The 24,468-nt window shown below is 36.9% G+C and overlaps 3 protein-coding genes across 7 annotated transcripts in view; all 3 read left to right on the plus strand.

Moving 5' to 3' along the window:
* LOC128510703 (kelch domain-containing protein 8B-like) overlaps nucleotides 1-4,665 on the plus strand; it is a 103,664-nt gene extending 98,999 nt beyond the window's left edge. For both annotated transcript variants that reach the window (XM_053483166.1, XM_053483167.1), the window contains exon 6: nucleotides 4,330-4,665. In XM_053483166.1, coding sequence (XP_053339141.1) covers nucleotides 4,330-4,526 — 197 coding nt within the window. In that variant the 3' untranslated portion in view covers nucleotides 4,527-4,665. The remainder of the gene's footprint in view (nucleotides 1-4,329) is intronic.
* Nucleotides 4,666-12,871: 8,206 nt separating this feature from the next.
* Nucleotides 12,872-15,018, plus strand: guca1b (guanylate cyclase activator 1B). Of its 2 annotated transcripts, none has more exons than XM_053482945.1 (4): nucleotides 12,872-13,254; nucleotides 13,418-13,567; nucleotides 13,971-14,085; nucleotides 14,506-15,018. In XM_053482945.1, exons 1-4 carry the CDS (start codon nucleotides 13,054-13,056, stop codon nucleotides 14,631-14,633), a joined length of 594 nt encoding a protein of 197 aa, XP_053338920.1. In that variant the 5' UTR covers nucleotides 12,872-13,053; the 3' UTR covers nucleotides 14,634-15,018. The 2 variants fall into 2 exon arrangements, with proteins under 2 accessions (XP_053338920.1, XP_053338921.1); XM_053482946.1 differs by having other exon boundaries at nucleotides 13,971-14,042.
* A 4,159-nt stretch (nucleotides 15,019-19,177) lies between these two features.
* On the plus strand, nucleotides 19,178-22,576 carry oard1 (O-acyl-ADP-ribose deacylase 1). Of its 3 annotated transcripts, none has more exons than XM_053481855.1 (5): nucleotides 19,178-19,314; nucleotides 19,442-19,649; nucleotides 19,764-19,822; nucleotides 20,791-20,903; nucleotides 21,035-22,576. In XM_053481855.1, exons 2-5 carry the CDS (start codon nucleotides 19,490-19,492, stop codon nucleotides 21,135-21,137), a joined length of 435 nt encoding a protein of 144 aa, XP_053337830.1. In that variant the 5' UTR covers nucleotides 19,178-19,314; nucleotides 19,442-19,489; the 3' UTR covers nucleotides 21,138-22,576. The 3 variants fall into 3 exon arrangements, 2 of the variants coding, with proteins under 2 accessions (XP_053337830.1, XP_053337829.1); XR_008356090.1 differs by having other exon boundaries at nucleotides 19,179-19,649; nucleotides 21,035-21,823; nucleotides 22,065-22,576; XM_053481854.1 differs by having other exon boundaries at nucleotides 19,179-19,649.
* Nucleotides 22,577-24,468: the final 1,892 nt, after the last annotated feature.

Below are 24,468 nucleotides of genomic sequence, written 5' to 3' on the forward strand. Positions count from 1 at the left end.
CAGCAGTGAACCATTTAAAATTAATAGAAACTATTTTTTAAACCATTAAAACAATGATAGTATACATTTATACAACACTAATTATTCGAATTATTCGATGACTCTATTAATTACAGTATTTAAAAACTTGGTATAAGCTATATTAATGTGTTCTTTATTTTAATAGGCGGTTTGTTTATCAACACATATCTCTTAATTACTAAAGAGTCTTTTTTGGAAGATTCAGTGGTTGACCATTTTCACTATTTGACAGCAGCTTTTAATCCTCAGTTTGCACCTCACACAGAAAAGAGTAAGTTGGAGAGGCCAGTTGTAATATACATGATGAGCCAGAGCCCTGGTTAGATGTTAGATTTATAATGGCTGTGTTTGTAGAAGCATCATGTCTTGTTGTGCGTGTGCTGACATCTGATCCTGAGTGATCTGTGAGCATGTCCAAGTGTGTGGATCTGGATGTGTTCTTTGGGCATTTCAGCATGTGAGGTTTAAATCTGTTGGCCTGGGAATTGGATTAGAACCAAACAATGAATTAAAGTGAAAGAGCGAGGAAAGGAGAAAGAGAGAGAGTTGGCCTGGGATTTGCAGTAGAAAGAAAACAGTGAATTAAGGAGTAGCCAAAAGAAAGCCATTAAACCAATCATGAACTCAAAACACGTTGTCTGTTATGGTCAGAAATGAGCAAAATAGCTTAATATGCATGTTTCGGCCAACTAATTTTAGTTGTCTAGATTAGTACAAATCTTTTGTTATGATAGCCTATACGGTAGTATTATATTGATAATTTTAAGTTGATGGTTAATACTCGTGAATTTTCAAATGTAATAATAGCATACAGTATTACATCTGATCATTTACAACCATCCCCATCACAACCAATTCTCTCAGAAAACTGTGCCTAGATAACTTAATTTACTGTAATGTTTTTAAGCTTTTATTTCTAACACATATTTCAACAAAAACACCTTAATTTCTAGTGACGTATCCACTTAGTTTTACATTTGTTTAATACATGAAACATACCAGACAGATTGTCATATGAGCACTTTATACTGCTAGCTGCTGAGAGCACCTCGCACCGCTCATGAAAAATTACACTTGATTTACGTATAATATGTGTGCAAACATGGAAGCAGCAGTAACATGATACATTGTTTACATGCGCATCGAGAGGGTTAAAAGTGATATCCACTAGAATATACACTAGTGCTTGGATTGCATGTCAAAGCAGAAACCTTTCTGTTTGGAAAGGTTCCATGTCGACCGCTGAGACATTTGTCAAATTTATGCCAGATTGTCTGGGACAGTGTCACAGTGCAACAGCAGAGATGTTAAACACATGGATGAGCACTATTTGTTTCTTTATTAACTTTCTTTTAATTGCTGTCAGGAGCTGTGTCTAAAATTATAACCTATATATGCAGTGCATCTCAAAAAATGTGAATATTGATATTAGTATAAATTTATTTCAATTTAAAAAGCCAAACTCTCGGATATTCTAGATCCATTACAAGTAAAGTACAATATTTCAAGCCTTTTTTGTTTTAATTTTGATGGTTTACAGTTCCTGAAAATCAAAAATCCAATATCTCAAAATATTAGAATAATTTACAATAAAACAATCAAAAATAGTGATTACAATACAAGGAATTACAATATATAATTCAGAAAAGTTTTGTTGATTTATGCTCTCAGTAAAGTACTCATAAATTACTGCATCAGTGCGGTATGGAAGTGATCAGCCAGTGACACTGTAATACTACTGAGGTGTTACTGAAGACAGGTTACTTCAATAGCAGCCTTCAGCTTGTCTATATTGTTGGATCAGGTGTTCCTCATCTTCCTCTTAACAATATTCTGTAGATTTTCTAAGGGGTTCAGGTCAGGCGAGTTGGCTGGCCAACCAAGGGCAGTAATATCATGGCACTATGGGAAGGTGCTAATTTCTGATGAAAAAGGAAATTGACTTTTCCATAAAGCATCTCAGCAGATGCATTCATGAATTACTCGCCTGGTAGATGGCTACATTTAGATTTTGCACTTGATAAAACAAAGTGGACCTGCAGATGACATGGCACCCCAAATCATCATGCAAGAAACGATCAACTTAGATTCAGTACCGCTCCACTCTTTTTCCAAACTCTGGGACCCTGATTTCAAAATGAAATGCAAAATTTATTTTGATCTGAGAGGAGGACTTTGGACCATTCAGCAACGGTCCAGTTCTTTTTTTTCCTTATGCCAGGAAAGACATTTGTGATGTTGTCTCTGGTACAGGAGTGACTTAGGACTAGGAATGCATTTACTAAAGATGTCTTTGTGTGGTGGCTCTTGATGTCCTTGACTCCAGCCTCCTTTCACTCTTTGTGAAGCTCTCTCAAGGTCTCTGTTTGAAAATCTTCTTATGGTTGTTGTCATTATTGTTGCTCATGCACCTTTTCTTACCACACATTTCAATTCCTGTCACCTTCCCATGAATATGCTTCATCGTATCACCTTCTGTAACTTGTGTAATAATAAGAGGCTTGAATAAATTTACTTTACATATAATTAACCTAGCATACGGTATATAAGTTTTACTTGATAAATTAAATTACTTTAATTTCACAATATAGTATATTTTAATTTATCGAGATGCACTGTATAAAGATAGTACCCCCATTTAGATGTACCAAATGCATGAATGCAGGATAAATATTCCCATTTACAGGTACATACACTATTGGTCAATACAAACTTTGTAACTCTGTAAAACCTTTATGACGGCTCTAATCTGAGTTACATCTGTAATGTTAACTGGTGATTTTTGATGCTGGTAACTCTAAATGAACTTCTTTTCTGCAGCAGGGGTAAGTTTTGGTTTTGCTTTCCTGGAATCGTCTTCATGAGAGTCAGAACTCTTCTGTCTTGTTCTAGAATGTAGAAAATAAATCCAAACTTATAAACATTTGACTGGTACTGTTTGACTAATAATAGTGAAGATAATTCTGAACATGGCTAAAGTTTGGTTTGTTTTTGATCCACCAACATTTTAAATTGAACAATGGCTTATCAGGTCTGTTATAGCCACCCTTAGCACCTCTCCTGAATTAGGCACATGATTTGTGCCTATCCTAGCCACAGCTGGTGGATTACCAGAATAATATAGCATTTTCAACTTACACAGTAGAGAGTATGCATAATGCGAGTAGCGTGAGCTATATTCAGATTCCCAGAACAATAATGAGGGCTTACGCATAGTGTGCCATGCCAGAGCTTGTCTCAGTGCAGACTGCAGACACTGCGGTCACATTGTCATTTTCTGATTACCTCCCCCAGGAGCCCCTGTGGCCCAGCATTTGTTCTTCCGAGAAATTATGATGACAAAAGTCACCCCCAACATTGCGCACATGCTCACATCATCTGCGCTTCATTTTGAGTCTCTATGGAAACTGGTACAACTTAGCTATGGTGCGTGTTGATGCTGGTCTCGCCACCGGACCCGATGAAGAAAGAGAGAGAGAGAACATTCTACACAGTATGCTTCTCCCTGGGAAACGGAGAAGATATCTTTTGTTGAAAGTTGAGAATTTTTTTAGCCATTGCTGAGATGTTCTTTTGAGTATAATCTATGTTGGGGAAGAAGCAATGACGTACTGCACACATTTCAGGGATTTGCCTCATCAAAGACTTTATGAGGCAGAATCTGTGCACATGCTGCATATTTTTTCCAGATATCTGCAAGGTGCCACCTGTCGAAATCTACATTAGCCTCCAGTCTTACCAGGTGGCAGGTGTTCTGTCTAAAAGAAACATCCGCTCTCATTTGTGTATATGTGTGTGAGTGCTGTAGGGTGATGGAGGGGGGATTGCTGTGATGGTGCTATGCTGATTGAGCAGCTGGAGAGGCAGGCTAATGATGTGACTGTGCTGAGTTCTCAGAACATCTGTCTAAGAAAGACTTACAATGAGAGCCTCTTCCTTCTTCCTCTAGCTCATCCGAAAAATAAACACTTTAAATACTATCACAGACACTTTTATTCAATTCAAATAAATGAAAATTTATTTATACAGCACTTTTAACAGTGGTCATTGTTGCAAAGGAGCTTTACAGAATAAAAAATGATGGAAGTATGTTTAAGGAAAATATGTGTAAATTATGATTATCAGGTTATCCTTGATGAGCAAGCTGGGGTGACGGTGGCAAGGAAAAACTCCCTGAAACATTGGATTTAAGCATTTCAATTGTGTTTATAATTTTTAATTGATTATTTTTAATAATTATCCATGAACTAATTGTATGCATAAACCTGTACACACTAGTGTTAACATGCTTGTTTTTTTGTGACTCAGGTAATCAGCCTTCACCCCTGGGCTCAGTAGAGAGTTATAATCATGTGAAGAGGAAGTGGGAGCCTGTTGCCCCAATGCCCACCCCGCGCTGCTCCTGTACCCCTCTACAGACCACGAACATGCTATTCCTAATTGGAGGAGTATCACAGGGTCCCAGTAATGCAGTGGAGGCCCTCTGTCTGCAAGAAAGTGTCTGACAGACCAACCTGTTCTCTTGCACCTATCAAGGACTTACGCTGGACTCTGCAGGAATAAGAGACATGCAGATGAAACTGCAGAGTGTTGCTCTGCCTGAGTCCTTCTCCCACGCACAGCTGACAGTTAAGTGGAGACAATCTACAGTAGTCTGGACAGCAACATGAATCTCTGGATGGACTAAAGACTTTGAAGTTACAGACAAGCAAGCAAAAATCTATATACTACTATATACACACAAAACTACACAGGCAGAGGTGCAGATACCTTTGAACTGTACAGTGTCTTTTTTTTTCCACAATCAGAGCAGGGTACTTTTCTGGCTAATCTCTAAAGGAACTTAGGGCCATATCCACCACGCTGCCGCAGAGTTCACCTGCAGTAGCATGTTTAGCACTTTTTCTACTGCATTAGAGAAAAAGCAAAGACGGAGTGGATCTTTGCGGGAGTGGAGGCGTATGTCTGTGCGTTTTTGTACCTTCACAGCCATGCATGTGTGAAATTCAGCACTATTATTCTTAGAGCGAGAAGAACATGCCGCTAATGGTTAATAATCATTGCCTGTGCTGTAGCGTCTTATGATACAGTTTAAGGCAGTAACGGAGAAAGAGTGAGTCAAGATTAGACAGCAATAGCATGTTTTTTTTTTTTTTTTGGAAGTGTCAGGGCCCCAAAAAATAAGTTTAGACCTTTTAAACAGCCACATTTATCATATCAGTAATACTCCGTAAATGTGCACTTGGCATGACAGCTGATGGTTCCTATGATATTTAAAGCAGTCATCTAAAAGTGAGCAGCATGATGCTGGTGTCATGCCATGTCTACGCTCAGTCTTAATGGAAAATGGAAATTTTCATGTTTTTAAACAGAGCTGGGGTTGTCATGTGGATGCTCAGATCCAAACACAATCCTGTCAGGTAAAATACAGTACATACATGGAATGTATGCGTCCAAGCAGTAAAACATGTACATCACATTATTACCTATGCTTGGTATATACTTCACCGGTGCTTGTGTTTCACCATGGATTTAGTGAAAATGGCACAAAGCTAACACACATATTGTTATATATGATATTATGTGTGTATGAGAAGGAGGTAGAAATGCTGGTGGCAAGCACTATGAGAGCCCTAAAAATGCCAAGGCTAGCTAATGATTGATGCAAAAGTTGCAGTCAAATATACTACAGGAATGCGTGTGCTATGGCCATGAATGACAGGACACTATGTGTTCCTATACCAGAAGGTGGCAGTAGTCAGTATCGGTAAATTTTTAAGAAAGAAAGCAATGCCACAAAAACTGTGTTCCAATTTGCTTACAACCGTTTTAAATAGTATGTCAAAATAGTATCTGTGTTGTGAGTATCAGTATCTATAGTGGTGTACTATACACTTTGACATACTATTTAGTGCAGTATTACGTATTTGGGATGTAGCGTGCCACTGTGAAAAAGCTTCCCTGGATTTTAAACAGTGCTCAGTCATTTTATTACAAAAGTACAGCCATCTATAGCTGATGAGCAAAAGTTGAGACACAATACTTTTTTATTGATATGATGGACATGGCAAAAAGAAACAGGGCAGCCAGCCAGCAGTGTGATTATCTTGGTGTTTTACAGCCCTGAGGCATTATAATTCCCCAGGCTTGTCTCACAAGGACTTCTGGTACCTAATAATAAAACACATACATATTCACACTGTCATATTTAGACTGTCTCTGGGGTTTACTGCCGATGCACAGAAAGGGTTAACTGTGTGAGACAAATGCTGTGTGGAATGACGAAGACATTCATTTACCTCCAGCATTCGAGCGACACATGGCCTGCCGGCGAACATGATGATCAAAGAACCATGCACATATGGTCCATGCACACACATGTACACACCCACTCTTAGCGAGCGCGTCTTGTTTGTTTAGATTTGCACGTCCCTAATGAGACAACTGTGATAGTCTGCAGGCTGTAGTCTTTTGCGGCATGTCATAGGAGAAATTTGATTGCTCATAATGGCACTTTACACTGTGCGTGTGAAGAGATGAGAGGATGAAAACACATGAAAATGTGGAAAAAAGAAGAAATGCTACTTCGACTTCTAGAAAAGGACGACTTATTTCCGTCATCCTGCTACAGTACACCGTCAGAAGGTCTAATGCACTGCAAAGTCAAAGCACGTTCTTGGTATTGTGCGTTGTGTGTGGCTTAAAGGCTTGAATAAGGTTTTGACAGAATGTGACAGCCTCTGGCTTCTGTACAGGCAGGGGGTGTATAAGGCGATTAATTAAATGATGATGAAAGAGATATACCTCTTTTTTATACTTAAGGTGAAACATGACCTATGAGTGCAATGTGTCCACTATTCTGAACACACAGGCGGAGTAGGAGCAATATGAATTTTCTTTTTGATAAGCATCAGATTTAAGAGAGCCTAATGGTAATGAGAAAAGATTTAGACAGTTTTTTACTCGGTGAACCTATTGAGCTTGAATATGCTGGCCCATTGAATTTCTAAGGAACACGAGGTGTACACCTTGATCTTGAGTAGCAGTGTTGCTGTGATTTTGACCATGTTTTCTTCGTTATACATATTTCCCTGTGGTGAATCTCTAGTTTAAACCAGTGATTTTAAAGTCAGCTTTTCCAGTGCTTTGTGTTTGGTTGGTTGGTCTACATGTTTGTTTTGGTCTTATTTGTGATGTGATAAGTTGTCATTGCTCATCCTTTTCTGAGTCGTGGTGCTGGGTCTGTCCTTTTCTCTATGATGCTGTGTTTTGACATTTGTATTTGGTGTGTAAATGCAGGTTGTGCTAGCTGATGGGTGCTGATGGTGTCTGACACGACATTCCGGTACCACATTCCAGAGCACAGCCGAGTATGTACCTCCTATTCAGAAAACCTGCCAAAGAGGACCTCAATCAAAGAACAAAGAAAACACCATTATAAAAATAGTTGTCTAGAGGATATATAGTGTATAGTTAAAATCTCTAAAAATAGAGGGTGTGTAAAATGTGCAGTTACTCCCGATAGAGAACATTTTTATATCTCCAAATCTGTGCCTGTGACAGGTTTTCGCTGTGTTTACATCAGAAGCAATGAAAGCCTGTGGTATACAACAGACACGGTAAACTTAAACAAGAAGCCCTAAGACATTAACCCTTATTCACCAAAGCTGCGTGACCAATCATAAAACGAGCAGACGCAAATTGCAACCTCACTCTCACTCATCGTCTATACCGCTCTATCCTGTATTCAGGGTCATGGGGACCTAGAGCCTATCCCAGGAGACTTAGGGCACAAGGTGGGGTACACCCGGGACAGGGTGCCAATTTAATCGCAGGGCACACACATACACTCACTTACACATTCACACACTACGAGCAATTTTGGAATGCCAATTAGCCTAATCTGCAGGTCTTTGGGCTGTGGGAGGAAACCCACCAATCACAGGGAGAACATGCAAACTCCATGCACACAGAGACGGGAATCGAGCCTAGTCGGGAATAAAACCCGGACCCTGGAGGCGCAAGGCGACAGTGCTAACCACTACACCACTGTGCCACCCAAATTTCAACCTCTCCAGGCAAATTCCTTTTTCATCGGTTTGATATGTCTATATTAAACTCTCTTCTGCTTAGAGTGTGCATAATCTTGAAAGCGACTTTTTAACAACCTGAAAAATTCCTGATTTGCAGATAAATTGTCGAAGGTAAAGCATGGTAGAGAGGCATGCAAAACAATAGAAAAAATAATGTTCATAATCGGGGTTGCTCAAATTTTTATCATGTTAAGCAGCACAATGCATAAATTCATGCGGATACAGATTAACAGCTATCCCCACATACACGTACCATAAAACATCCGAATGGGAAAAATGTGACCACAACAGTAGTTTGATGTAAGTTGGAGTGGTTAAAGTATTCCAGAAATTGCTGATCTCCTGGGATTTTTTTCTGCAGAACAGTTCACAGAGTTTGCACAGCATGTTGTGTAAAAAAAAAAAAGAATCTAATTAGCAACTGTGCACAACAGGAAAGGCTCTCAGAATGCACCACACATTGATGAACCTTAAGTTAGTGATTGGCTACAATAATTCTTGTTATTAACATCAGTCACTTTGATCATATTTTTTTCTAATTATTATATTTAAATGAACATAAACATGATAACATAAACTTTACATGATAATATATTTGCATGATAACATAAACTGAAGCTCTGAGCCTGGATCTGCATAACTATATGTATTGGGCCGCTATATTATTATTATATTTTTAAATAATTGCAATTCAAGCAGGGGTACAGGTCTTGAAGACAAATAAAAAGACAATGTGTTCAATTAATCACAGTTTTTGAGGTTACATATTTTCTTATCAAGTGTAAACTTACAAACATGATTTGAAGCACTACTGTAGTTTCAGGCTTTGATTCATGTCTTTACAAATTTTTATTTATTGTGGCTCAGCTATATATGATTAAGACCCAATCTGCACAAGTTGTAAAATAGTCCTATTTACTACATAATTAAAAAAATAATCATGTTTTTGTTTTTAATGAAAAAAGAAAACAACCATGTCTACATGACTTTACACACTTAAAAGAATTTCAATAAAATGATGAATAAATGAATGCAAACATTTTGTTAGTGTTGTTAGGGCCATAGTGTTAACAGTTGGCTGCAGTTCAGTTCAAGTTTTTATTTTGTGCACACTTTCTATGTCATTTTTAAGGAGGATACACAAGAATCACTAACTCAGATTCTACCCAGCGGAATGCATTGCTTTTATTGGCTCACTTTTACAACACCTAAATACTTTAGGGCATTTTACACAGCTGAGGTTGATTAACCTCATAAAACATTTCTTTTAATGTTGTACAACAGCTGTAGCACAGATTTGCTTGAGCGAATCTCGAACCTTTGCTCGTTTCGTTGCAACTTTGATGAATAAGGGCCAATGTGTTTGTAGTGTTTTGCTGCTTTCATTAGCAGGACTGTTAACCCTGCAGGTTTAACCTGCACACACAACTTCATTTTAACAGACATATTAATAGCAGAACATTCTTCTTATATTTTTTTCTAATACAAATTATGATTATGAATTAGCATTAATCGTATATGAGCAGGAACATTAATATCCCTACTCTCCAGGATCATTTTTCCAACATGCTCATACTCTTATGACAATCAATCTGAAGCAATTTTAAATGGAACCATCTAAACTGGCATCAGCCTTGACTTTTTTAAAGAACATTAAACTTATACAGCCAGAGGCATTAATTTGTACTCAAGTAGAAAGGCAAGACTTGTCTATGCTGGGGCAGTTAATGAAGACCACCACTGAGGCTGTGGCACATGTGGCAACTTTGATGTATCACATTACTAACTTTAAGTCCAGAAGCTTTAATAGGCAGATTCATGATGATGTCAAGAATTTTAGAATTGCAATCTGAAGAGTAGCAGATTCACATTGTAATAAAGTGGCCTGGTGTTGGATATTATTCTAATCCATTGTTGTGAGTCTGTGGAGATTGAAGGTAATTTTTTTTGTCAAGTGGCATCAAGGAAAAAAACAAACAAACTTGAATGTAATGATCACATACAGCATAGTCGTGCAGCATTCAACTGAAACTAATTCATCATTAGTGACAGACCACCTAATTAACCTTTCCATCTTCCAGTGCATATTGTAAAAGCATATCATACACAAACCTTCACTCAGACTGGCATAGTTGCTGACAGCGCTCTGGGATAACACGGGTTCGTGCAAGCTTGTGACAGCGGCTCCAGTCCAGTAGTTCAGTGCCTATATGTGAGATAGTGCCTCTACTATGACTCCTGTAATAAAAGATTTGACCATTGCTGTCCAATACTGTTTTATTGTCTGCCTCTGTTTGGTCTCATTTCTTTCTACTGATTTCAGCTAAACGTGACAGCAAGCCTCATCTCCTGCCCCGGACCATGAATACATCTGGCCAGCTCATAAAAGACGACAAATGGATTGTGCTCAAATGTCACAACTATTCATTATAGATGAGGTAGAAGCCACCAGAACATCTTCAAAGGTTGCCATGGGCTCTTGTATGAGAGCCACAAATGTTTTTTTGGCTTTGCTGCCTTGCCTGTTATTGCTTCGATTTATGTCTCCACATTTAGCAGCCTGGCAGCTGAGGTTCATATTATGGGACAGATGATTCAGTTTACTGTGTGTAAAAGTATTTTTATCCTGCCATTTTTTACACCGAACAGTATCCCATTTTGTTTATTTCATTAATTCAGAACAGAGAAGAGTACAAAGTGTGCTGAAATTTTGTGTCTGGTAGACTCTTACATGCCCTAGTATTAGGATATGACTTCCCTGCAACATTAGCTTGGCTAGGTAAACAATTATATTTTTGCCTTGTTTTTCCCCTTTATTTGTTAGACGGTAATGAGCTGGACTACTAGGGCTCATAAACTTTGCCAATCACAGGGAATAAACTATAAGATCCTTGACATTTTGTCTTTATTCTGACATTGTGCAAGAAAAAAAGATAGAGAGAAAATAGTATTTTTGTATCCGCTACCCTGGCAACTAGCCTTGACATTGAGAGATTGCATATTCTGAACAGAACATGCTGTCATGGATTTTTACCTTTACTCATTTTTCATTTATACTTAGTCAAACCCTGGTATGTAGTGATGAGGAATGGGGTAAAGACTGCAGCCAAACCGTTAAAGGTCACATGCCGTTATTGACGGTTATACATAATGTCAATTGACCAGTTTTATACACCATAGACACCATAGGTTACTAATTTTAATTATCATTTAGTTATCTATTCGGGCCCTTTATATCAAATTGCATTGGTATTACTCTTTTACAGAGGTTGTCAAGCAGAACACACCGTCATAAACCTAGCAACCAAAGATATGCTGTGCCATAGCGGACCCTATGAAGTACTGACATCTAGGGACGTTTTTAAATATTGCAGAAAATAGACAAGATTTATTAAAGGAATCAGACTGATATTATAAGTTAAACATTATTGAACTTAAATGCCATCATTTATTTTTTGTGTAATGTTTAAATAATTACAATGTAGCATGATTTCTAATAATCAGTAGTGTGGTGTTTATATTTAGAGAAAGCTCAATATACCACTAACAAAACGGGTATTTAAATTCACTTATGAATAATATAATTCATCTGAGCCATTTTAGAAAATATATTCTTCATATATCCTGCAAATCTGATTACTCCTCCCCTTGAGGATGCAAATTTATATTTGTTCAACTATTTATACTTATGTAACATAAAGGAAAAAAATCATTACTTCCAAATAACATTTTCACAATTTCAGTGGGCGTCATATCACCTGCATATGATACACCTAAAGGGGTTAGTGAAATTTACATCATTTTTTGGCCTGTTTCTCTCCCTCTCATTTCTCCCAGTGTGATGGCTGGTAATCCAATAAAGACCTTCCTTAATGCCTTTGACTGCCTTGACACCTCTAGGGTAAGAGAGCTTATCCTCATGAAATATACAGTCAGCATATTGAAATAGGCCATTAAAGTTCACAGGCCTCAGGGTATTTCCTCACAAATACTACACTAGTTACACATGTAGGCTAAGCCGTACACATTACCTGTTCAGACATTTTCACTAATTAACAAAGGAACTTGTCTTCGCAAATAGACGGCTTATCATTATGTTACTCATAGAGCAAAACAAAGCATATTTCTCAACACTGAGCATGTCTCTGCATTTCAATAGCAAGTTTTTCTAATGTAAGAAAGAATGCAGAAACAGATCTTTGTGGACCCAGCTGTTTCAAACACTTTTGAATTGAGCTTATAAAGTTCCTGTGGTTCAAAATATTAAGTCCTTAGCCATTCTTTAGCATTTTTTTAAAGCCTATAAGAACAAAAGGAATTGTATATTATGGCTATCATAAATAATTCATTATATTGATCAGGTTTCTGCATGGAATAGAACATATATTCCTATACATCCTGATGTTTTGTACAGTCCTCACATAATGATAAAGAAATTTCTGACATAAGCTGACACTGATATTAAGTTAACATCATTAAAAGTAGTTATGGTAGTATGAAAATGTTTATTAGGTAGATATATTGTGTACTCTTCCTAGAATACCCCAAATGTCCTCTGGGACTACTGTATGTTCTAAATGATAAACTATGGGAAAGCTTCTCATGATCTCCTTCTGAACTAATTGAGTGAGACATGTTGATATGAATAATCCATGCTGTCATGTGACCTGGAACAATCCTTGTACTGGATCCCAAAAGAGTAGGGTATAAGCACGAGGTCAGAGAAACTCCAAATGCATTTTGTCTGACATGTTGAACTGTTTTCAAAGTTTTTCAATTTCTTTTTTAGTCATCCATGTGTTTGCTATGTAGCGGCAAGTTACAAGATATAAATCTGCACTAGTATTGTTCAGAATGTCATATTGACAAAAGCTGAAATGCAAGAATGAGCATTTTTGGTTAAGAAGCTGAAAAAAAGCTTTTCAAACCCATTTGCGCAATGGGTCAGCGGCTCAGTGAGGAGACGGACGATAAGGAAATCGATGTTGCTGAACTACAGGAGTGGTATAAAAAGTTTGTGGTGGAATGCCCAAGTGGAACCCTTTTCAAACATGAGTTCAAGAGCTTCTTTGGCGTGACCGACAATCAGGAAGCGGCAGACTACATTGAGAATATGTTCCGTGCTTTTGATAAAAATGGGGTGAGTAATGCAGTTATTTTAGTGCACTGATAATGATTGTAATGGATTTATTTTAACAGTAAGACTAATAAAGTCTTCCTGTGCTTTAAAAACATTGATTTTAGTATCATTTAATACTGGTTTCCCACAGTATTTTTTTTTTCTGTTTTTCTTATTTTCATAGGACAACACTATTGATTTTCTGGAATATGTTGCAGCATTGAACTTGGTATTGCGAGGGAAGCTGGAGCACAAACTCAAATGGACTTTCAAAATGTATGATAAAGATGGGAGCGGATGCATTGACAAGACAGAGCTAAAGGAGATTGTGGAGGTAATCACCTCCTGCCTTTTTCTCATTATTTAGTCAAACTGAGTCAGACGTGGCTTTTAAGTTAAAAACCTTTTTTTTAAAGTATAAAACTGTCAAATAAACCCAAATGTCAAAGAGCATAATTAGTGCAATGACAATAGTTATGAAACATTTCTTATTTTGTTTAAGCGTTAAAGAATGATGGATGCTAAAATTAAGTTTGAACTCTGAAACATCTGTTAACTTTCACTGCTAGGGCACTCAAAGCATGTTACTCATACACATACTAGAATATAATAATAGATTAACAAAAGAGATTAAATAGTGTTTCCTCTATTTAAAAAAATCAGTTTGTTATTCTTTATATATGCAAAAAACTGTTCTTAAGCTGCTTCAATTTGTAATATTTAGCCTGATTTTCTAGTCAATCTACCGAATGAAGAAAGCCTGCCACGGGGAGCTGGATGAAGAGTGTCACCTACTTACCCCAGACCAGGTGGTGGACCGAATATTTGAACTGGTGGATGAGAATGGAGACGGTTAGATCATGTTTATTTGTAAAAAAAAAATTTGTGGTGATTCTCTTTTACTAAGGTTTTCTAGGAAAGATGGACCCAAAAAAAAAACTACAGGCATGTAAAAAGAAAACAATGCTGAGAATATAACTGTGTCGGCAAAAGAGCGACAGTACTTCAATTTGAGAGAGGCAGCCCTCAAAAAGCTTGATGTGCTTGTATTACAAAGAGACACATGACTAGCACGAAAAGAAGTCACTAAACTAAAAAAATTGGGATTAAATGCAAAATTTTATTATATTTGGGAACTCAGCATTCACTAGATTGAAACAAGTTCCTGCTATCCTGTTCCTTTCATTTGGTTATTTTTGAATAAGTATCCTTGTTCTTCGCATTTCAAATTTAAAGAAGGAGTTATGTTGAGCTTGATATGTCTTTACATAGGGGAACTGTCACTGGATGAGTTCGTTGATGGTGCACGACGTGATAAGTGGGTCATGAAGATGCTGCAGATGGATGTGAACCCAGGAGACTGGATCAATGAGCAGCGAAGAAGGAGCGCCAATTTCTAAAGTAGTGAATCCAAAATCCAAATGCCTCCTTGGCCAAGATTCAACACAGTCTGTTCGCTCTTTACAACGTACCATAAACACTATTAGGTCTGTAAAGAAAGACGCAGTGAGACAACCTTTTCCCGAAGCAAAAGTCGACCTTTTAAATGGCACAGGGATATGCACAAGGGAAATGCCAAATGTCTGGTTGTTTTTTTCTTCTTCACATTTGCTCAGCATTTCTATTCATCTGTAATGCTTTAAATGTAACATTCTGTATAAAATTTAAAATTTTGTGTTTAAAATGTATATGTATTGTCTATTAAGTTTTTCTTGGCTTGGGTTGAGGATGGCCATTAATGTAACACAAATTAGACATATTTTAATTTTAATGTAAGTTTCATTTTTAATTAATTTTGTAGAAATTATTATTTTATTGTATGTTCTGGATAAAGCTTCTAAGTAGGTATTAATGTTTTTAGAACTAATAAATAAGGTGTAAATGTACACGTACTGTATATAAGGCATTATTTCTGAATGTTGAAAAAATACAACTATTTAGGATTATTCATACAAAATCTTTGCTTTTCACAAGATGTGAAATTTATGAATTGTATTCACACAAAAAATAATTTTAAAGAAAAAATATATATTATATATAATACTTATTTTTTTGTGTTATTCTTAGTTTTACTAAATGTGGCAAATCTTTTCCCACTGCAGTTTAACTGTGATACATTGTGATCATCAGCGATAAGTTTGAGGTTTATTAAATAGAAATACACATCTATAGAAAAGATGTGTACAAAAAAAGTCCACTGGGACTGCGTATTTGCGAACTCACTGAAGATGAACTCATTAAATAAAAATGTTTGCCAGATGTCAGCAGTTTCTGAGTAAATATTGAGCTACCTCTGTAATAAAACCAGGACTAAAATCAGCTGTGAATGAAAAATGTGACATGGCACTCAGTCCACTTGCAACATTCAATACCACATTAGTTTGCACAGGTTTGTGTGAGTTTTATAAAAAAAAAATTATAAGAATTGAAGATTATTTAAGGCATGCATACAGAAAGTATGAAATACAAATGTCAGAAAGATATAATACCAGCTTAGAAAAAAAAACTTAAGTAACAACTTCATAATCAGGATGAAAGCTTTCGTTACTATTTACAAGCAACCTGATGTAGAAAAACAGCAATGCTAGTAGTTCATATAGGAAAGTTCTTATAGGAAAACTGAATGACTTTCATATTAATTATCATGCTATATAAACACTCACTCATCGTCTATACCACTTTATCCTGTATTCAGGGTTGCAGGGGGCCTGGAGCCTATCCCAGGAGACTTTGGGTACGAGGCAGGATACACCCTGAACAGGGTGCCAATCCATCGCAGGGCACACAACACACACTAAGGGCAATTTGGAAACATCAATTAGCCTAATCTGCAGCTCTTTGGATTCTGGGAGGAAACCCACTAAGCACGGGGAGAACATGCAAACTCCATGCACACAATGAGGAATCACACCTGGACCCTGGAGGTGCAAGGCGACAGTGCTAAACACTACATTACCATGCCGCCATACTATATGAACAATGAAATCGGATTCTGAGAGAACTTTTTTTTAAATATTAATTTTTTTGTATCTATTTTTATATATTTATTTTTCTTAGGTTAGGTTTTCTACATTACCACCGATACTGTTGGATGATTTGCGGCTCCCTATACATTTTTTTTTTTTTTTTTAAAGAGCATTGAATAAGTGTTTTTTTCCTTTATTCTGTCACTCTTCCACCTTCTCATTTAAACACTTTGCACAAATACATAAGGTAACAAAGGTTCAACTGTGCTAATATGCTAATACTGCCATCAATATCATTGTGCTCATCCCTTTTTTCTAGATGAGAAAGAAGCCTGGAAACCTGTAGTAAACTCTGTCATAACAGCAATATGTTGTTAGCTTGAAAAATAATAAATCACCAGGTATTAATGCAGAATTTTATAAAATCTTCAAGGAAAATATAAAAAAAAAGAGTCTCTTCCACCATCAATGACTCAGGGCGTCATCTCTTTGAACCCAAACTAAAAATTATTTACTTTTAATTGAGAATTGGTGTCCTATAAATGTTATTAATTTTGCCTTTACATTTTGCCAAAAGAGTCAAAGATGTTCTACATTTTATTATAGATGAAACACAGTCTGGACTCATAAAAAATTATTAGAAACAATATTAGACTTGTTTTTGCAAAACAATTAAAACTTCGAATAATAATAGTAATAACAGCTCCATCAACTAAAACATAGAACTTTCTCATGGTTTAATTGGTCTTGTGGAATTAGACAAGGATGCTCAATCTTTCTTTACCTTGTGCCTCTCAGCATGGCAATGTGGCTGGGAGGCATTTTATCATCACTCATCTGGCTGATGATACCACACTGTTTTGCAAGATGTGTCTCTAATTCCTATTGCTTTAGACTTAATTGATTAATTCTCAAAATTTTCTGGTTTATGCCGGAATATAAATTTATAAATATAAATCATTTGCAATACTCCTATTAAAAAAAGGTAACAGACTTAGGAGTTGTCACAAGTAAAGATTGCAAAACAATGTTATTGGATAGTGTGTGAAGGAACAAGGTTCGTTACACAAAAAAGAACAAAAATCTGTATTAATGAATACAGGGGAATGTGGTGGTAGGAATTTTCTTGACTTTACAACAAAAAATTATACATTCAAAATAAATTGGCTAAGGCAATTCTTAAATGATTCAGAATCTATTTGGAATGCCATCCCCTCCTTGGTTATACTCTAAAATACATGGTTTGAATATTTTGGTGGTTTATAATTATGCCACCTCCAAAATGCTTTCTACGATCCATAGACAGATGTCACTCTCCTGGTCTCTTATTTTAAATGCAATTTTCCTTTTACTCCACACACATACTTTATCTAGAACTGAAACATTACTTACAAAAACAAATTTATGTTTTTTTTTAATGAGTTTAACAATAACATTATCTTAATTGGTCAATTACTTAAATATATTTATACAATATTTTTTAATAGATATTTATACAATATATTTAAAATACAATAGCTATATTTATTGTATATTTATACATTTTTTTTATAGATTTTTTTTTTTTTTTTTGCTTATTCCATTTCTATATCTGCAAAGGAATTTTCCATTGTGATTGAAGCCATTGAAAGAATTTTCTTTCTTAACTTCTGTTTTTTTTTTCATCCCAGCAAAACAGATACAGATATAATCTTTCTTTAAAACAATAAGAGAGTGAGAGACATTTTTCAACAACTTTTTATCATTGTACCACATGTGATGTCATATGGTTTTGTCCATGATATACTGTACATCGAAGTCTGAACTTCATTCATTTACAAAGATCAGCCATAATATTGTGACCACCTGCCTAATATTAAATAGGTCCCCCCTTTTGTCTCCATAACAGTGATGCACTGTGTGTTCTGACACATTTCTATTACCAGCATTAACCTTTTTATCAATTTAATCTACACTAACTCTTCTATTGGATCGGACTACATGAACCAGCCTTGTCACCAGATGTCCTTTCTTGGATTGCATTTGGAAAGTCCTGCCTATGCAGACCAGGAACATCCCACAAGACTGGCAGTTTTGCTCTGACTCAGTCATTTTACCACAATTTGCCTTTGTCAAAGTCACTTAAAACTTTACAGTCTTCTTCTTCTTCTTTGTCTTTCGGCTGTTCCCTTTCAGGGGTCGCCACAGCGAATCATTTGCCTCCATCTAACCTATCCTCTGCATCCTCTTCTCTCACACCAACTAACTTCATGTCTGCTTCAGGAAAAAAGATACACTTGCTGCCTAAGATTTCCCACCCACTTCTAGCCTCCACTGTAACGAGATAAAAGAAATATAGCTACTGTAAGAAGGGCCAAATTGTATTGACTAGACATGTGGGTCAGAGCAACTCCAAACTGCAGGTCGTGTGCGATGCTCCCAGGCTGCAGTTGTTAGGACATACCAAAAGTGATCCAAAGAAGGAAAACCGGTAAACTGGCAACAGGGTCATGGGTGGCCATGGTTCTCTGATGCACATGGGGAGTGAGGGCTGCCCATGTCGTCTGATCCAATAGAAGAGCTACTGTATCGCAAATTGAGGAAAAGGTTAATTCTTGTTCCAACAAATAGGTGTCAGAACACATAGGTCATTTGGTGGCAAAGGGGAGACCTACTTAATATTAGGCGGGTGGTCATAATGTTATGGCTGATTAGTGTATTCTAAATAACAAGATGAGAAAAATCTCTATTAAATGTTCTTATTGTCTACATATTATCCTGTCAATTTTTTTTTATTTCTTCATGATTTAAAATGGACATTTTTGTGGGTGTGTTATGTACTTTTTGTTATTTGATATTTACTGCGCCTTTAATTCTTCCTGGCTATGTTGTAAATAATAATAATAATATTAATAGTTTCCTTCATCCCGCCCCGGCTGTCGAGGCGCACGCTGATTGGTTATCCGCACTTCCGCGTCAACGCACTTCCGTGTCCAAGTTTAAGCCATGCAGTGGTGAAAAAAATGCTAAATGCTAATTAGTGTTTAGCTGTAGGTTATGTACTTTAAGTGAAAACGAAAGCGTACGTGGAATGATAGAGTAGTCTGAAGTTTATCTCGGTTTATCGAGTAAATCTGTAAGGCTGTCATTTAAGTTTATACAAGATCCTTCATTAGGCAGAACATTATTTAAACTTATGTTTTATAGAGATTAAATAATCTTATATGCACCGTTTAATGTGGAGTTTCGCTTGTGTTTTAAAGGGTCCTAGGTCTGTAGTTATTAGTCCTTGCCTGAAAGAGGTGCGTGTTATGGCTAGGAAGGTGAGTAAACTGCATTATGTGAAAGGAGATTTGTTCTCCAGCACAAACTCCCTAGCTCACTGCATCAGCATGGACTGCAAGATGGGAGCAGGCATTGCTGTAGCCTTTAAAAATATATTTGAGGGAGTTGATGAACTTCAGGCACAGAGTAAGTGTCAAACCAAGAGCATTTGCCTGTGTCAGTATTTATGCAGACCTTGATTTTAAACATCAGTTGATTTCTAATCTTCCCTGATAAATCTAATCTTCACTGTCCTCACAGAAAAGCAACCAGGAGAGTGTGCAGTGCTTAAGAGAGGTGACCGATTTGTGTACTATCTGGTGAGATTATTATCATGGCTAAATCAGCACTGTTTGCTGTCAGTTTACCACATGTCTGTAGTTCCACCTAGAAGGTTACACAGGGACTTAAATGGCAAATGCTCCTTATTAACTTATGAATATAAATTTATGCTAAATTGTCTCTAAGGAGGTACTAATTTAGCATTTTGAAAGGTGTCACAACTTTTTCCACAGTCAAAGGTGCAACTGTAATGGTTTTATTTAGGTAAAGTGCCAAAAAAAAAGGTTGTATCAAAGTTTTGAGACTAGTTTGGTTACAACTTTATAAGACAGTGTGCGTACATCATCCTGTGTACACCAGGAGCTGTGCAACTGGTACGATTCTGACCACATGTGTTATCACGTCTGCTATTTCATCATGGACAGCAAGTTGGAACAAAGAGCAAACATCAAATTCTATGTAAAACTAGGCAAATTTGCCACAGAGACATTTGACTGCAATGAGGGCACATGCACTTAAAAAGCAGAAGAACATCACTGGAAGACAAGAGATCAGGAAGATCTTCAACAAGCTTAATTGAAACGATTCGGCAACTTTTTAGTTGAAGAGCCCACAAATAAAAAAGACAAAGTAAATCCACAGCTTGACAAAGTGCATGTGTATCATCTTTTTCAACATTCGCGGCATTGTGCAACAAGAATTTGTCCCCATGGGGCCAGACCATCAATAGCGAATTATACTGCCAGGTATTAAGGTGACTAAGGGAGGACATACACCAAGAAAACATAGCTCGTAAACGGAGCTAACCTTGAAACCTTTTAATGCCATTTCATATTATTGGCCATTATAACAAGTGAACTAATTTTACAGACATTCCATTTACTATAAATTCATTAAAAACTGTTACTTCTCTGTCAAACAAAAATGTTTACATGACGTTAGTTTGTTAAATAGATATACTGTCATACTAATACTGTTTTTCTGGTTGCATTTACCCCCAAAACAGATTACAAAGGTAAAGTATAACTGTAAACCTAAATATGAAACACTCAAACAAAGCTTGGAAGCAATGAAAGGACACTGCTTAGAAAATGGAGTCACCAAGCTGTCAATACCACGGTATGCATTTTTTTTTTTAACATTTTACACACATATTACATAAATGTTTTAAACATTTATCTTTTTTTAACACTTTATTTAATTTCAACCACATTTTTTTCAAATATATACTTTTTTATATACGGTTTTAGGATTGGCTGTGGTTTGGACAGGCTGAAATGGGAGAAAGTGTCCAAGATCATTGAAGATGTCTTCGAACAAACAGACATAGACATAACTGTATATTCACTATAGACTGCAAGAGTCCCGAAAGAAGAGTTTCACATTCAGTGCCCGGAACATCTTTGAGTTGTACCACTTCTGTTACTGGCTTAGGAAGAACATGGCACTACTAGCTTGTAAATATATTGTTGTTTGCCGTGTTCCAGTGGCAGTTTAAATAAATTCAAACAACATACAGTCGTACACTGATGTGCTTCGATGACTGCCCGTGACCTTAAAATAAAAGCCTATTAATAGGAAATAATATATCTGTGAATAAAATATCTGTGCAATAAAATATAAGAAAAACCTAGCTGTACAATATAGAAAATATAGAATTTATATTGAATAAAACAAAAACATGATTTTTTAAAAATAATTAAAGACAATATAATAAAAATAATTTGATATTTTAGTTAACAAAATTGCTATACAACAATAATTTGTTAGGAAGTCCTTTATTCTTCAAGCTCTGCTGGATCTGGCTGAGCGTAAAGTGCAAAAGAAGTTTGCAGTACCCTGGTGTTACTTTCTCAATCTATGCCTTGACTGCTTCCTAAAGATCATGTACAGAAGTCTTTTTTTTTTGACTGCTACAATTTTTTCTTCACCATCGTCAACTAGTTTTCTATTAGGTTTAGACCATGAAGCTGAATACTATTGTTACATACATAGTTTTTCACAGGATTTTCAGTTAACTATAACAACTCTTCAGCCAGGTAGGTTAGAACTTGTAAAATCACCTGGTTTTTTTGCATAAACTAATACATGGCAGATAACGTCTAAATAATTTTGGCCATCTCTATGCATATGCAAGTGTGTTTTTAATTTTAATATTACACAAACTTATCCAGTTTTTACAAGTTTTTTCCCCTTATTCATTAAGGGGATTTTTAAATAAGGGAAAAATAAGGGGGTTTTTTTTCTTTCTCTCCTGTTCTCTCCCTAATTACCTCACAGGCCCTGTGGTTGAATCACAGTGCTGTCAATCTTAATCCTGCATATCACCCGAAGGACCAATCAGACGTGAGAGGGCGCGTATAAAGACCCAGACGTGACGTGAAATCGGGACAAACGATTGCCTTCCATTTTTTTCTTTGCTCTCCCATGTTTGCTTGTTCTTTTTTTTGCTCTTGTTTTGGTTGTTTTGTGTCAGACTTGAATTACCGTATGCTCGAATTTTCTCTTGGGAGAACTTTGCTCATAGTTGATCATTTGGATGTGTTCGTATCGTCACTCGATTATCGCTTTCAGTTAGCCTTGATTTGGGGGTTAGATAGAGGACTTATGTTTTATTGTTTTCTTTTCTTTAGCACTGCTCTTGTCCCTCACTTTTGTTGTCTTTTCTTGTATATAATTTGTAAATAGAATATTGTTAGTTTTGATGGAATTTTGGGTTGATTGTTCATAACATCATCCTTATAGAGAGCTATGTAAATAACAGCAAATCTCACTAAACCTAACTTCCTGAATCCAAGTGCCTTTGTTCATTCTTTCCTATTGTTACATACACTCACATTTCCAAAGCAGAGAAAAGTGCATTTATTTATTTATTATTATTAAATTTATGTTACCTCCCGAAACCCTAGATGCCAAAAAAAAAATAGGGAGACGTAACATAGCTGGATTTGATTGTTGTGGATTTGTCCTGATCTCGGATTGTTTCGTTCTTCGATGCGCTTCTCGCATTTGCTGTCATAGCAACATATCTGTAAGCTTAAACCTGCTCGGGAGCAGGTTTATTTCATGTCAACAGGATTAAGGCTGCGCGCTCCTGCCGGGTTATGATTGGTTGAAATGGCGAGGTCACACCTAATTGCAGTGGCGGCTACTGGTCTGTCAAATAGAGGAAGCTCATTTTCGGCCTACATCATAAAATTGTCTATTTATTTAAAAGTAAATTCTGCCCTACGTTCCTTTTCTAGAAAATGGTCTGTGACCCTGTCGTACCAACTAGGCGTCTTTTCCAGTGACTTGACCAGTGTCCTCTCAATGGCCAGCAGAGCTAGGCTGCTTAAACGGCCTTGGGCCATTGTGTTTCGGGTGTAGGACTTGAGCCGCTTTAAACAGGAGAAGCTCCTTTCTGCACCTCCAGATGTAGCTCCAATTGTTGCCACTAATTAAAACAGTTTGTAAAGCTGAGGCATTGCACTGTACAACTCCATGTTTTAAAGGAACACCAAGTAATCACACAGCTTTCCCCTGTTACCCTGCAAGTCCTGATCTGAATACAGGACTTGAAGTTCTGACCTCAGTCTCCCTGAATCACCCTAAAGTGATGGCCATAACTTTTCAGGACACTTTGGAAGGCCTCCTTTGGAAATACTTGTCTTACTGTATGTCATCAAGTTTTTCTGGATTGGCTAATTCTAAGAAGAGCATGCTTTCCAAATTTGAAAAACGTTGAGGAATCTGCTGATGTTATAGATGTTATCAAGGATGGCCATGTACAGATTTCTGTATTGCTCTTGGGGTTCCTGTAATTGGGTCAGACGGCACTTTCTCATGGGCTCATCTCGTGGGTCTGATGTGAGATCTGCTGTTTTGGCATAAACGGCTTGGAAAGCCCCCTTTGACCCCTTCTTTTTGACAAATGCAAAAAGAGGTCCAATTCTTTTCTTGCAGTAAAGAACATCCATCGCCCTCTGCTGGACAATATCAAAGACCACATCAGTCTCAGAGAAGATTTGTTCATATGTGTACAACATGAACACAATTTAAAATCCTCCAGTTTCCTCACAAAGCCTTTGGCACAATCCAGTGTATCATCATCCATTGTTGTATCTGCAGTGATGTTCTCAAATGTCTTCAGGAGGCCATCATAATTGTTTGCCACAGTGCTCACTATCCGTGATGTGAAATTCCATCGAGTAGGAGCGTTTCTGGGCAACCTTGAACAGCCTGCAGACTCCAGAAAAGATGTCCTCTCTGTGGATTTTGAAAAAAATGTGGCAAATCCAGAGAGTGATGCAAAAAAGATTCTGCACTCAGGCAAGCATTTAGCCCCCTGTGACAGCACCAGATTCAGTCTGTGTGCATAGCAATGCACAAACATTGCACTGGGGGCTATTGCTTTCACTTTGGCCTGGAGACCATTGAGATCTGAAGCCATGACAGCAGCCCCATCATAGGTCTGTGCCACAAGCTTATCCTTAAAATTGTAGCCCTCCATGTTCTCATTTAATATTTCAAAAACAGACTTGCCATCTCTGTTCCCCGAGAAACATAAAAAAATCCAATAAGGCGCTCCTGAATTTTACCTGCACTATCCACATAGCGAACAATGACAGAGAGTTGGGCACGGCAGGATATATCAGTTGTTTCATCCACCATCCAAAGAAGGGAGCATCCTGAATTTCATCTC

This window comes from Clarias gariepinus, chromosome 22, assembly GCF_024256425.1.
Source record: "Clarias gariepinus isolate MV-2021 ecotype Netherlands chromosome 22, CGAR_prim_01v2, whole genome shotgun sequence".
NCBI lineage: Eukaryota > Metazoa > Chordata > Actinopteri > Siluriformes > Clariidae > Clarias > Clarias gariepinus.